The sequence below is a fragment of the Cygnus olor genome, chromosome Z (assembly GCF_009769625.2).
Source record: "Cygnus olor isolate bCygOlo1 chromosome Z, bCygOlo1.pri.v2, whole genome shotgun sequence".
Taxonomy (NCBI): Eukaryota; Metazoa; Chordata; class Aves; order Anseriformes; family Anatidae; genus Cygnus; species Cygnus olor.
In genome coordinates, this window is record NC_049198.1 from 48369574 (window position 1) to 48384737 (window position 15164).

The 15164-nt window shown below is 35.3% G+C and overlaps 1 protein-coding gene across 3 annotated transcripts in view; it reads right to left on the reverse strand.

The window, feature by feature from the left end:
• The window catches only part of SLC12A2 (solute carrier family 12 member 2), a 63664-nt gene that overhangs the window by 2990 nt on the left and 45510 nt on the right, over positions 1 to 15164 (reverse strand). Inside the window, exons 16-26 of one of the 3 annotated variants that reach the window (XM_040540992.1) lie at positions 14240 to 14351; positions 12278 to 12418; positions 11942 to 12048; positions 9099 to 9178; positions 7562 to 7702; positions 6810 to 6857; positions 5236 to 5358; positions 4951 to 5062; positions 4415 to 4501; positions 2382 to 2517; positions 845 to 912 (exon numbers count right to left, since the gene is read on the reverse strand). In XM_040540992.1, coding sequence (XP_040396926.1) covers positions 845 to 912; positions 2382 to 2517; positions 4415 to 4501; positions 4951 to 5062; positions 5236 to 5358; positions 6810 to 6857; positions 7562 to 7702; positions 9099 to 9178; positions 11942 to 12048; positions 12278 to 12418; positions 14240 to 14351 — 1155 coding nt within the window. The remainder of the gene's footprint in view (positions 1 to 844; positions 913 to 2381; positions 2518 to 4414; positions 4502 to 4950; positions 5063 to 5235; positions 5359 to 6809; positions 6858 to 7561; positions 7703 to 9098; positions 9179 to 11941; positions 12049 to 12277; positions 12419 to 14239; positions 14352 to 15164) is intronic. The other 2 variants (XM_040540993.1, XM_040540994.1) reach the window with 2 other exon arrangements.

Genomic DNA, 15164 nt, shown 5'->3' on the forward strand with positions numbered 1-15164 from the left:
TGATTCTGCAAAGAGATGGATACTAAGTCAAATTTCCTAACCTTTTTAGTTTTTGATTTTTCCTCAGAACTTAGTTAATGAGTTAAAGAGCTTGTTATGTTAAGCACTACAGGATCTACTCACACCTCACTTCTGGCTTCTCACCACCATCTAATTCAGGCAGCTTCAGGGGAAATTCTCCTCAATGAGACATACATATATATTTAAAGACTCCTGAGGACTTTAAAATACTGCTTTTTCTTATGATACTAGGTTGGATGCAGTCTAATATTCCTTCTCAGTCTCTCTTTCCAAAGCATGCCATACTATTTTCTTTCAAAAAAACAACAACAAAAAAACTACTGGAAGTCTATTTGCCCTATTCAAAATTTGCTTGTGGTGCCACTTCATAGAGCTCTGAAGCAGCATCCTCAAGGAAATCAGTGAAAAAACACATTCTGTGTTTTGCTTGCTTATCCCAAAAGTAGTTCCATGGAAATCCATCGTCAGACAACACTGCTACCACTATCTACAGAGATCACCTACAAAAAAATTGAGATGACGGACTTGAGAAGGGTGGGGATAGTTGGCATGTGGGAGTAGAACCAATGTGAGAATCCCAAGCTGCACCAAGAATGTGAAGGTAATCATCTGAAGTAGTGTACCAGAATGATCAAGCTACAAAGGCCATTTTGCATGGATCATACTAACTCTGTATTTCTAAAACACTTCCAGCTCTGAAACCTCCTTGAGTATTTTTCCATACTTCAATGCCAAACCAGTCTTTTTCCTGACCTGTACTTACACGTTTATAGTACACACAGTTCTGCATCAATTAAGATGATAATAAAAATCATTTACTTACATGACAATTATGTTAGCTGTACTTGAATGTTCTTTCAGCAACTCATTTAGCCTAATCTGGCGATAAGTCTGTAATTAAAATGAAACTTGCTAGGAAAATCCTCTACAGAAACAGCAAAAATTCATTTAATCAATATAAGAACAGTTATAGTTAATTGGTGTGAGTCATTTCAAGAAAGCATGTGCTTGCCCCTCAGGTTGGCATCTTGCTTGCTTTCCTGAAGTACCTATGGTTCCAAAGCTGAGAGAAAAGAAAGTAGTAAGCCTAACGTGAAAATAAACCAAGTACCTTGGTAAGCTAAGTTTAAGATTGTTCTTCTAATGACACCATCCCTCTGCAGCTGCTGGAAGCAAGAGCCCTCTATGCTCTCTTCGAGGTTCCCTTAGCTATATCCCATAAGCTCAGAGCAAGGTGATGTTACTGCAGTGAAGCCCTTCTCCATAATGTATCTCCTTATTTAGTACTCTGTCCTTTCTTAACATCTTTAAGCAGCTCCTCCCCTTCCTCCTACTGATGATTTTTCTTAGCTTGCATTCATATAGTCATTTTTAGTTCTTGTATGTCAACTAACTTGCAGCTATTTCTTACAGTTCTGCTGTTCTCATGTCAGCAGAAGTCCTGCTAGCCTGCTGGATAGTGTTGGCAGAAACAAATAAGCTATCAGGAGACAAAAGAATACGAAAGAATACAAAAAGAGACAAAAGAATGCTGCTATTGTCTCATTGAAAAAGAGTTTTGGGGGTAAGGCATAAGTCACAGCAAGATATCTTGCAGCTCGTTAATTATAAAGTCTTTCCTCTAGTCCCTGCATAATATGCAGTTACAAGATCCTGCCATCAGCTGCCAATCTGTACGTACATGTTAATTATATCCCTGCTTTTTACACTTACAATGCAGAGAGACCAACTATTCCTGTTTCTTCTCTACTGCAAATAATCACAGAAGTTGTAAAAATCGAGACAGGAATACAAAAAAAAGAGGTGAAAGTGAAAAAAGTGAAGAACTTCAGATCACCAAAGCTTTAACCAGTCTTTTCTTTAGATACATGGGTGTATCTGCATCCTGTTATGGGATGCTGCTTGAGTGTCCTCCACAGAAACACTGATGGAGGAATGAGGAATGCCTCCCATGTCCACAGCGCACAACCATTTGGGAAAAAGAAGTCAAACCTTTAACTGCTCCTTAACAACACAGTTAGGTGTGTGTTGGTTTTAAATAATGAAGCACCAAAGGGTAGTCTGGGCTCAACTAAACAAAACATCAGGAAGAGCTGAATATAGCTTAGTGTTCTAAATGAACTGCTAAAACCCTGTGGGATATCAGTTTAGAACCTGCAATGACAAAAACAGGAACTTTTTTTTTTTACTGTGCCCCCTCCCCGACTGGTTTTAGATGCTGTTCTCCCCTAGTTATTCATAAAAGCTGCTATAAAAGAGGTAATATAGCAAGAATCAGTTTGACAATATCACATGCACAAATACAGTAGAAGAAAAAACACTTTATAATGTTTAACGTAACAAGCTAAGGAATACAGAACCTTTGTTTTATAAAGCTCAAGTTCATTATCTGTTATCCTCCATGGTTCATCCTCCTTCATTTTATCTGCAACTTCTTGTTCTTTATCATCTTCATGAAGTCTGAAGGGCTCTATCATTTCCTCAAAAGCTGCAATACTGGAACGATTACATGAATAGACATTAAAACGTATATGACACTAGTCTGTATGTCAGCAATTACTTTCATGCTATTAGAAAGTACATTTTAATACCACATAAAAATGAACAAACTATTTGCACACAGAATCAGCTGTGCACAGGCCATACAAAAGGTAAAGGCAAACATTACAATTCAACATGCAATTAGTGACATCTGTAGGAGTTTGCACTATTCACTGCAAAAGTTTTGCTAAATAATTTTACTGCAATTGTTCTAAAGCTGAAGATACTAGCTTAGAAAATATATAGAACCAAATCACTAACAGCAGCTTCTTCCAAATTAAGTTTGAAAGAGGAGCTTACATGTCACAGAGTAAAACGCACCAGACTGCTATCAGGTCTCATGCCAGCGCCAGTAGGGTTTTTAGCTATATTTTCATGTTGCTTTTTTGATCTTTCCAATACAGTCTAAGACCTACATTCAAATCCCAATAAGCAGAGCCATCTTGTCTTGCTGTTATGTTTCTTTTTAGAATGTGAACTGTTATTTTGATTTCACCTGGATGTTTTAGCAGAAACTTTAAAAGAAAATCTTCTGAAGGCCAAAAAGGCATTCATTTCTATTAAAAGCAGCTTTTTCTACCCATATTTTGATCTCTCGCCTACTTTCCTCTATCCACATTACAATACTTAAGCATCAAACTAAGGCTGCTTTGAGAGAGATAACTTGCCTTTGAATAGCCCCAAGATGTGAGAAGTCAGAAAAGTAAAAGAACGATTTCTCAGAGCACAATGAAATGTATGCTTTATGTCCAATGGAATAAGGAATTTTGATGCTTTTTTCCCTTTCATAAAGAACATAAGGTATTGACAATCTTCTGTAGTTGCTAGTTATAGTTTGGAAAGTTAAAAAAAACTACTACTTCGTATATACTGTAATATCATTATGTGTAACACCTAAGCTTCCATGCAGTTACAAGTAGTTACTCCCCCATGACCATTTTCAACCTGAAGTGTTCCTGTCCTCTAGTAAACTATCACATTATAAGGGTATTTTTTCTTGCCCTTGGTGGTCTTTACTGAGTTAGTTGACACAATGACTTCACCTTCATTACAAAAAAAACAAACGCTAACTGCTACTTTTTGACAGAACAAAACTAACCGTTAACAATATTCTATTGTACAGCACAGAAAATATTACAGAATTTTTTTTCTAGTTAATTTACAGCTATTGTTAACTCCGACTGGATTTCTCAAGCAGCTTTTGGATTTATTGTGGAAAATGTTTCCACTGAGACAACTAAAAATGCTCTCAGAAGAAATAATTTTCATTCACAGAAGTTATTCATGAGTCCTCTGAAATTCTACAGTCTCAACTTTTAATGCATAATTGAGAATTAATTTTAAGTTTATGCATTTCACAGTAGCAGACTCCCAAGAACAAAGACATCCAAAAGTATCAGAATGCCAGAAGTACTCTACCATTTTAGTTACTTGGTATGCTCTATACAACTAGCACTTTTTAAAAATGGAAAATCAGTATCACATGTACAATCATAGACACGTAACTTAAATGTCAATGTGAATTTAAAACAGAAGAAAGAAAAATAGACCAGGCTATTTGAAGACAAGACATCATTACATATAAGCATCCACTAAGATTAAGTCCATTTTCCTACCTGCCTGCATTTTCAAGTTTAAGATTACAATCTAAAGGCAAGAGAGTTAAAAATACATAAAAAGCAAAATTGTATATTCTTGAGTGTAAGAGTTTTTGCTTAGTTTATTTCCTTGATTTTTGTGAACATGTAACACCACGTTCACATGTTATATAGGAAGTAACTATTCTAATTCATGAAATAGATCAAGAACTCAACTAACAAATGAGCTTTTTTGTTTCTGTTTTGAGACTTACTTTTCTTTCTTTGGCTTAGTATTAATATCTCCAAGAACCATGATGTCTGAGAAGTCTATCCGAAATTTGCTGAGCAGGGTAGCCATCCTGTATCAGAAAAGCAAGCCTTTATACGTGTTCAGATTTTTAATTATTTAACAGGGTAAACAGATAAGAAAAAGAGCTTAAAAAGGCAACAGAAGTGTTAAATAGTCTGAATAACATTATATAAACCTGGCTTACAGCTATAAATCAACAATACACTATTATTTTTTTCCCAAATAAAGTAAGAACTCTCCCTTAAAGCTCTCCCAAACGATATTTAACAAATAGAGAAAACATTACTGTCAGACAATGCCGCAGAAACACTAGTTTAATTAGAGGTAACTCATCCAACACAATCTGGTGGAAATGGAACTTTCTTGGAGAGCAAGAATAGAATACGGTTACATCTCTGCCAAATAACAATTGAAAGAAGGCTACTCGTAACAGCACGCCATCTACTGTTTAACATGTTCTTCTAGCATTTTAAATGAAAATTATAAAGGTAAACTTACGCTCTTCTATCATGATCAATTCTGTTTATTTTTCCACCAATGAACACTCTGATCTTACAGTCTTTCCATTTTTTCTTGGTTGTAATAAGATATGGAATCAACAATGTCAAACCTGCATTTTAACCAGAATTTGAGAATGTATCAGAAAACACAGCATCACATAAAGAGTTTAACAGTACAAACTTGTAACCTATATACGAACTGACTGAAAAATAATTATTAGCAATTAATTCAAAATCACTAATTCTTCTCAACACATGCTTTTAGAAGTATTAAGTATGTTACCTCCGTCATCAAATAGCCACCAGACATCAATATTGCTTTTGCCCTGTTTCTTCTGAAACTGAGCACTAGCATCAAGAAGTCTTTGGTCAGCCACATTTAAAGGAGACGATTGACTCTTTGAATCTGGAAAGAAAGTGTGATGGCATTTCATTTTTAAAGTGTTTTTCTTAATAACCCCTAAATTCAAATGCAACATAACTTATTTGATTATAACTTCTCCAAGTTATAAATTAATTAAAAAACAACATTTAAACTATTTTCCCCAGACTCCACTATTGATTAAATGGGTATCAACTGAGCTATATTTATGGAGTCCACAAACTCCCTAAATTAATTTTAGAAGTTAAAGATTTAAGCCTCCAATTCATTTAGCACACATTTGACAAACAAGAGATTTGCAAGATTTTTATACACTCATTTGCCCAGACATTAACATTTCGTACACGCTTCATAGCATTCAGTAATGCGCTGTTGCTACCTCTTGTAGATAAGAATTCCCCTGAAACTCATCTTGATGCTAATGTAAAAGGAAACACTATCTCCTAAGCACTGTTCTTTCTTCAAATCCATTTTACCTTTAAGTGCATGGATGAAAAAAGAGCTAATTCATCTTTTTACAAAAGATAGGATTCCTTAAGTTAGTTTTGCATGTGCAAGGCTCTGAAGCGCAATATAGACTATTTTGTGCAACGAAGTTATTTTATTGTTCTCAGCAAATCCAATATTGACATTTTTTTAAATAATTTCTTAAAATTTTATTTGTATAATCTCTTTGAAAAAATAAAACTTAACTCCTTTCCCTTAGTTAAAACCTGAATTTTAACAAGAACCAGGAGTTTGATATTCATCTCAGTCTTTATTTTATTAGGAATTTTTAAATTTAGAGTACATCTGTGACTGATTTGTATTAATATTCTATTTTACTGTACACTGGGACTTCTTCCAAACTGCCATCTTGTGGTTCAAGATGTAATATCACTTTTCATTATTAAAACATAATAGCTTATGGCTTTTGAAATAATGAAGAAAACATCAAAAAAGTTAGAAGCATCTTTGGTAAAGCAAAAAACTTGTGCTTAACTCTCATAAAAGTTTGAAATAAACCAATAAGTGAAAGCTGTTTAATTCACCTCTGAAAATGCTGTTTATTTAAATTACTACTGCACTTCATTTCAGATGTTAATCTCACTGACTGGCTGTATTATTCTTTGCCTTGCAAGCTTTTGAGCAATTCTGAACAGAGCAACAGCTATGGCTTTAGAATATTTTCAAGCAGACTGATGGAGCTCTTCCACTACACCTAAATCAAGTAAGGACCCAGACAGATACATTCATATCTTAGAAACATGCACGATCCTTTCTCAGTAGAAACAACAACTAGTAATTTCCAAAAGCTTTATTTTTCCACAACCTAATCCCTACAGATGAAGCACATTCCCAAATATGAAAAAAGAATTAAGCTTGCATGGCTGATATTTTTCTTTCTCAAATGTATGTGTAGAAAGGAGTACAAAAGGAAAACTGAAATTAACAATGCAAAAGAATGATTTAACGAAAAGGTGGAAAATGCCTGCCTTTTTTCAACAGTGGTTGTGCTGGAGTCTTTCCATCCTCGTCCTCCCCTGGAAGATTTTTAAAGATATAAAATAAAAAAGTTAATTTCCTTTGTGATGTTAATGAAAATACTACTAGTCTATAAAACAAACAAAAAGAAAATAAAGATGTAGAATGAAATGAATTTTCATACAAAGAAAAGCACACAGAGTCCTGAGAATCATGTCCTGATAATTGATTTGCATTTTTTTAAAAAAATTAATCATATTTCTCACTCAAATACTTCAGTTAATCCAAGGTTTTACTTTAAAGAGAAGAAAGTTGGTTATTGTCATATGTCAAAGAATCCTGAATGATTTGTGTCTGTTAACATGCATATAATAAAATGTTCTAGTCTGAGGTAAAAAGCACCTTCATAAAGTTAGCAGCCTTAAAAATCATGCAATACACAGCTGTGTGGCCTGATTCTCAAGCAATTTTTAATAGCACTCAATCTCGTTAACAAAAACAAAAAGTGTATTGTAGATCATAATCCACCACCTGTTTTTATTTAGGTCATGAAGATTTTTTACATCCTGTAGTCTCTAAAGCAAAATATGAGTATTAGACATCAACAGCTAGAAAAGCATGACATGCTTCCCTGTTCCATGAACAACAACAACCTTTTTAATTCCTTGGGAGGATGAAAGGGACTGAAGAAGGAACAAGATAGAAAAAGAATAAGAACTACAAGGAATAAGAACTCAAATTTCACTGCTAACTAGGAAGTTACCTTTATGTAGAGCAGGAGTTCTCTCACTAGACGATGGAATAAAAGCTATAGAAGTATCAGTCTCAGCCTTCTTGCTATAATCCACTTTTACTATGACATCCTTGGAACATGGAGATTTTTCTTGAGATGATAGTAACTCTTCTTTGGGAAAGCAAAGAACCATATTATAAAGTTACCTATTTGTCCCGAATGGAGTAAGACAGAGGCATGTGACTACTGAGGTGGTTTGTAGTTGGTTAAACTGCACTGCAACTAGCACGCTGTTACAAGCAAAAAAAGGCAAAATAATATATACAAACTGTTTCAAAGTACAAAGAGGCACCTCTTCTGAACAGAGGTTTTATTTTCTGCTACTTCCTTCACAGACTGAGTTTTAATTGTATTACCACAGGCTAAATCTAAAACAGAGCTACCTAATATCAATTCCCCGGTGGGAATGACAATCGTTATGCTTGTACTAATTACCATTATAATAATTGATTTTATACATGTTAATTTTTTTCAAAATGTAGAACTGTGAAGACACAGTACATCTAGCATAAATAAGATTTGAAAATAGGAGCTAAATAGAAACATTAGCTAGAAGTATTTCACATGGTAGCAAACACTTCCTTCCTTTGAAGGAAACAAAAAGCCTCTTACAAAAAAAATTAGATAGATTTTAGTAGGAAAAACACTACGTACAAGAGACAACTGCTGATGCCAGAGTATCACCAGTATCACCAATCACAGAAGACCGGACAGTGTGAACCTAATGTTGTCAAGATGCCCTAAGTTTGAAATGTGTAGTAAAGGTATTGCATTTTCTACTGTTAGATTAATTGCGTTACACTACTAATAGCATCTGACATCAAGATCTTCTTTTTATTTACAACCATAAAAGAAAAAAATGGTGAATTATTTTCCATACAAAAGAAGATTGTAAACTAACTCCAAGTAAAGGATGAGCTTTACACAAGGCAGAGACCAGAAAGCGTCTCACAGCTTTTTTCCAGGCTTGGCTTCAGTAGAGTTACTTGATGGCTGCCAGAGTTGAAGCAACCTAGGAGCTGGTGGATATCAGTGAATACAAAGACCTTCCTGATACAATTCCAAACTTAAGGCTGACTACTGTTGAGGTCTCCAAACTACACTGGGGTAGGAGGGAAGAAGGGAACACCTTACACCTGACCCAGAGTCATACAACAGAGATCATACAACCGAAGTCTAGAAATTTTAAGTACTTGATGCCAATTTGGTAGCCTCTTTGTTTCAGTAAAATAGTAAGTCTCTGGGAAGCAACAGCTTACATATACAGTTAGTTGAAATGCACAGAAAAATAAATTCTGTCATTAAACATGCGCTATTTTCATTACACATTTCAGGCTTACTCATTTCAATGATTTTTATTCTATGAAGAGTAGGGTGGGTTTTTTTTTTTTGCCTTTTTGCATTTTTCTATTGTTTTCTAAGTAATTTATCTTCATTAGTATCTTCATGAAATGGTATTAAAAGGGAAAAAGAATACTTACAAGCTAAAGAAAACAATAAATCTTACCTTGTCCCTGAAGGTGGGAAATGTCCAAGCCCTCCTTCAGTCGAATGACAACCACACCATACTGAATGTCAAAGGCATCACTAAACAAAACAAAAAAAATCAAACATGTTACTACCTCTTCCTTCCCAAAAGAGCTACTTTACACACCCTCTGAACAGATTTCAGTGTTTATATGTTGCCATTTAAACTCTCAAATCACACATTTATGTAATAATTTAAGTTTCAGTTCTAAACCACCAACTGCAGGTCACTTATCTTGAAAAGCAACATACATAGTATTTCTATTCCCTTTTCCTTGCTCCCCTATATAAAAGGGTGATTAAATAAAAGTAGATCAAGTACTTATTTAACCACTGTGCATCAAATAAAAAATAAGAGATCAACTGAGATGTGCACAGATGACAAGATACATTGGTAACTACAGATATTGATGTCGGGTGAGATATCAGATTTCTTTTGAGATCTCCTTCATCTGTGAGTTATGAATTTCCAAGACACCTGGGTATTAAAGGAAGCCAAGAAGTTTTAAGTTATAATCAGAATAGTTATAAGTTAGCTATCACATGCTTATTTCCATTATATCTGGACGGGTTTTTAGTGTCTTCAGAAAAAGACACTAAAAGAGAAAACTTCATGATTTTAGAAACAAGCAAAAGGACTGAATAAAAGCCTGGATTAAAGTCTGAGTAAAATGAAGGACAAAGAAATCCCAAAGATTTAAGACTGAAAGAATTATAAACTTAATCTACCCTCTTTTATGATATTGTTTACATTAGATATTCAGAAGAAATTCTTCACTCTGGGGGTGGTAAGGCACTGGAGCAGGTTGCCCAGAGAAGCTGTGGATGCCCCATTCCTGAAGGTGGTTCAAGGCCAGGCTGGATGGGGCTTTGAGCAACCTGGTCTGGTGGGAGGTGTCCCTGCCCATGGCAGAGGTCCCTTCCAACCCTAACCACTCTGTGATTCTATGATACAGTTTGCATTAGTCATTAATCAGTCTTATAAATATAAATACTTCTGAATTAGTTGCTGTAATTAAAACTCCACATTATTCACATAGATAGAAATTCCACAAGATTTCACTCATTGAACACATTTTATCAAGCCTTACTGATTTTAAAGAGAAGCGTTCAAAGTATCAACTTATTTTATTGTTATGGTTGTGGCTAGGATAGAGCTAGTTTTCTTTGTAGAGACTCAGATGATGCTGTGTTTTGGAATTTTAATGAAAATAGTGCTGATTACACACCAATGTTTTTAGTTGTTGCAGAGGAGTGCTTACACAGAGCCAAGGACTTTTCAGCTTCTCATGCCGCCCTGACAGCAAGTAGACTGGGGGTGAACAAGATGAAGGTGGGACACAGCCAGAACAGCTGACAAATTGGTAAAATGGATGTCCTATACCACATGTTGCCGTGCTCAGCAATAAAAGCTGAGGTAAAGAAGGAGGAATGGAGGGACGTTTGAAGCGATGATGCTTGTCTTCCCAAGAATCCGTTATGCGTGATGAGCCCTGCTTTGCTGGAAGTAGCCAAACACCTGCCTGCTGATGGGAAGCAGTGAATGAATTCCTTGTTTTGCTTTGCTTGCAACGGCAGCTTTTGCTTTACCTAGTAAACTGTCTTCATCTCAAGCCGTGAGTTCTTGCACTTTCACCCGATTGCTCCCCATCCTGACAGGACTAAACCACAAGTGGTCATATTGCTTTTAAAGAAATGTGTTCAAAATATCAACATATTTTATAATAAATATAAGAAAACAGACTGGTGTAAGTTTTGTCCATTAGGGGACATTTTAAATTCATTATTTAATTTGTTAGGTCATTACATATTAAGTGTATTTCTATTGTGAACTTTAGTAACTTTCAATTTCCCAGGAAATTTCTGAAAATTGATTGCTTGAAATACAATGTTTACCTCCTAAGGTTTCTCTTTGGGATGTGGAGAACCACTTGACTTTGTACGCCCCGAGAATTCTTCTAGTACAAGCCATTCCAAATGAAATTAAGAAAAAAAACAAGAACTAACCAACACATTGCCTTGTTTTTTCATTGCATTTGGTTCTCCTGCTTTTCTCTTAAGTAACTGGGAGAATGTGTGTTTGTGTGTGTGTTTTTCCTTTTCTTATCTCTGCCTGTAACTCCCTTCCCAACTTTCTTTCTTAGACATAGTAAATTAGAAATGTAAAGCACTGATAGAACAAGTTAAACAGCATATAAAGAAAACAAAGAAGTCTCTATATAAGTGAGAAAAGCTAGTTCTATTTTTCTTAAATTTTAGCAGCACAAGTCATTGTATTAAGTTTTTCAGCCAGAACTGGACTGAATTTCAGTACTGGCAAAGTAAACTGGGGACTTCCTTTCCCATGTGCTTTTGCTACTTTATTACTTTGAGTGTTGTGCATCTGCAAAAAATACCTTACTTACATTAGGGCAAGGTTTAATGAAGACAGAGCTTCAGCATAGAAGTTCATTTTGTCTGAAAAGCGTAGAGTGAAAGTAAGGGAAAAAACCCTGCTTTCAATATAAAATATAGTTTAATGAATTCAGCAGACATGTAAGGCACTAGTTCCCTTTCTAAAGGCAGTAACTCTTAAATTTCAGACCACCGCTATAACTTCTACATGCAGAAAGTGACTATATAGAAATCTGATCTGCTTAAGCTATCAAGAGTTGCTTATTAATTTCTGTATCAGGAAAAAGTATATCCACAATATGGAAAATCTGAATCGACCTGACAGAGACAAGAGCTTATGTAACAAAGACCTAATTGAGGTAAGAGTTTTCACTTATTACCAAGTGTACTGAAATGGCACAGAAATGCTACACATCCACATCTACTCACTGGAATAAATTGATGTAGGTTTCAACATCTCTCGTATCACCTTGTCTCCAGTTTTTCTTAAACCCAACAACAAGGGTGTTAGGTCTCATTCTCCCCAGACCAGCAGCCTAAAGAGAACACAAAATGTTTGTCTTTTTTTTTTTTTTTAAAGAAAAACTAAAATGAAAACACCCAACATATTACTGAAACAAAGTTTTTTTTTCTTCAAATCAGAAAACTAATTTTTAAGATAACTTCACATAATGAAATACTCCAGCATGCAAAATACCAAAACATTTCCACTTTTGACATTCAACATCACTGCTTTCATTAAGAAAAATGAAGGGAGAGATGTACCTGCATTAAGTACTGTCCCCCATCTCTCAAGTCCTCTGCATGTACTGGTGCATAGAAGGCCTTCATCTTGTTTTTAATTAGCCATCGTTGATATTTGGCCAAATCAGTGGACAGCTCTTTCATGGCTTGCCTCCGAGGACCCTTTCAAAATCAGGAAATATGGAGGAAAGTGAGTAAGAATTATGAGCATTGAGTAGTTAACACCCTGTTAATTTTTCTGCCAGCTACCTCAGCAATTGTGGGTGCATCCCTCCAGGATCCATATACTTAATGTCCAGTTTGCTCAAGTTTTCCCTACACTTGTAGATTATCACAAGGGAAGTATGATAGTCTACTAGTTTCTGCTGGGATTGTTGACAGTCTAACTTAATTAGCTTCTCACGAATGACGAGTAAATCTCCATGCATTTGCTTATGATAAATCCCAGCCTTCTTAGAAGGTTATCTAAAATAGGACCACAGTTCTGTCTATGATGGTAAGAAATGTATTTAAAGAGAAGATGACTTTAACAGCAATACATTTTTTTTTTTTTTTTACTACCTGCACCAGGATGAATCATTGTGTTCCTCCAAGATATCCATATGTTGAAATTAAAAGGTTCTCAAGACCGAACTGACCAATATTTGCTTAATTAAAAACATACTCTGACTGCACTAACTCGATTTACTCTCTTCCATTCATTAGATCAGAAGCAAGTCTTATTCAGCAAATTTGGTAAGTCTAAGCATATATAAATACAAAGCTTGATTAAGCTTAAAGTTACACTTGCTTAAATGATCTTAGGGATGCAACAGAAAAAGTCTGGTGTTAAAATGTCTAGCAACAACTACATAATCCTAATATGGTAAACATTACTAAATATACTTTAGTAAAGATGCAACAGTTACTCTGTAGTTAACTGCGATTTTGTTACAGGTCATAGTATAACAGCCACCTTGTATTTAGTTAAGACAACTCCTGTCAATGCAATTTTGAAAAATGGTTACATGAAGCTTGCTTCCTTCCCCACCACCACCCCAAAACCCTTTCTGGTCTTCTGTAGAAGACACCAGACACGTTTTGTTCTTGTGCTTTAAGGGACCTTTTCTTCTTTTTTTTTTTTCCCCTGTTGTTTGTTTTCAAGTAGTAAGAACTGCTGAAGTTACATCCTTATTGAACAACCCTTCACTCCCAACCATCATATCCTGATGGAAACGAGGAAAAGCTAGTGAAATACTCAGGGCTGGTCAGAAACAGCAAAAATGGAGGAAATAATTACTCACATTGCTGTTTCACTGCACCAATGAAACCAGTTGGATAACTGAAGGGATGAAAAACCTAGCTGAAAGGTAAAAGCAATTTTAAACTACTGGCTAAATTGATACTGAATTTACTGCTCAATAAGATTTTAGAACACTCTCTGTAAGAAGTGTATACTAAGGAATCAATCTACCTGTTTCACAGGAGCACTGAAAAGAAACCTAGCCATACACTGTCATTTTGACAAACCACTCTGTCCAAAGCATGACAGAGTGTGTAAGACTGAATGAGACAAGGACAGAAAGAGACCCAGATTGTAATCCAGTATTCCCTTTGCTCCTACAAAGCTTCCTAAGTATTTAAAAGTCAACTGATTAAAGATACTGGTTTTGCAAACTTTCCCCCTCTCCCACCACATATCCTACAGCACAACTGTCAGTACAAGACTTTCCTTTAACTCCAAGTGGATGATGCAAAGCATACCACATTGAAAGTTATGGCAGCTAACATAACTTTCAAAGCTTCCCTAGCGTGGCAGCACAGCTAGCTGGGAATGGGGATGACCCCTACAGGAGTATATCCTACTAGTAAGTCTCTTTTTGCACATCTCAGGATACTAATACCTTTCATTTAAAATGAAAGACAGATTTGTTGAAATTAAAAAAAAAGGAAAAAAGAAAGGTCACAGTAAGGTAACTTTAAAGTTAGATAGAATACACTTACCATATGTACATGACCACAGATCATCAAGCCCACATTTTTGGTGAAAGCATGGACAAGGTGAAGCAAAGCTGGACGTGCATTTGGAGCACCTGTCATAATTAAGCACTGAGGCCTACAATTGTGAATACAGTTGGGGGGAAGTTAGAATTCATTTTATCTAAAGGTTTAGTTAATTGAAAAGTTTTTTCTAAATATTGGTCCTAAGAACACAATCCTTACTGGTGATCTTGTAATCTCATCTATTTTTAAAAGATTTAAATGAAGAAAAGATGTTCGACAACTGTCATCAGACTTACGATTAACTGGTTCCAGAAGTAGTAACCCCACTCAGTGTGAAAATTTACATATTTAAGACGATCAGAAATTGATTTCAGACAAAACTAAGTCAGAGGGATGAATTTCTTTCCCCATTTGTCAGCCACATCCTTACATCTTCTAGCTTAGATTATTTTATGTCACCCAAGAAAACTGGGATCATGCAATTTTTTTTTGCAATTTTTTTGATCATTCAAAAGGCAAAGCCAAACAACTGCAGGTAAAGCTATTCTAGCCATTCTTTCTAATCAATTTTAAAATATTAAGTATCCAAGTATTAAGTATCTTGTTCATTTCGGAAGATAATTTTTTAGATCTTAAGAATCACTGAAAGTTATCTGTCTCAATCTCTCCAGACTTCTTTTTTAAACACTAAACTACTTGGTTTTTACAAGGTATCTCTAAAATCCAGAACACTTTTTGCCATAGGTTAGAAGCCAGTATCAGGCCAAAAATACTACTGCTAAAGCTACTCTGCTTAAAACTGACAAGAAGATCCATATCCGCTTTGCAAAACAATTAGTGAAGTTTACAACTCAAAAAGCTACATATTAGCTTCTCAAGCAGAACAGCTGAAGTACTTCCAATACAATCTGAAATGCATACTGAT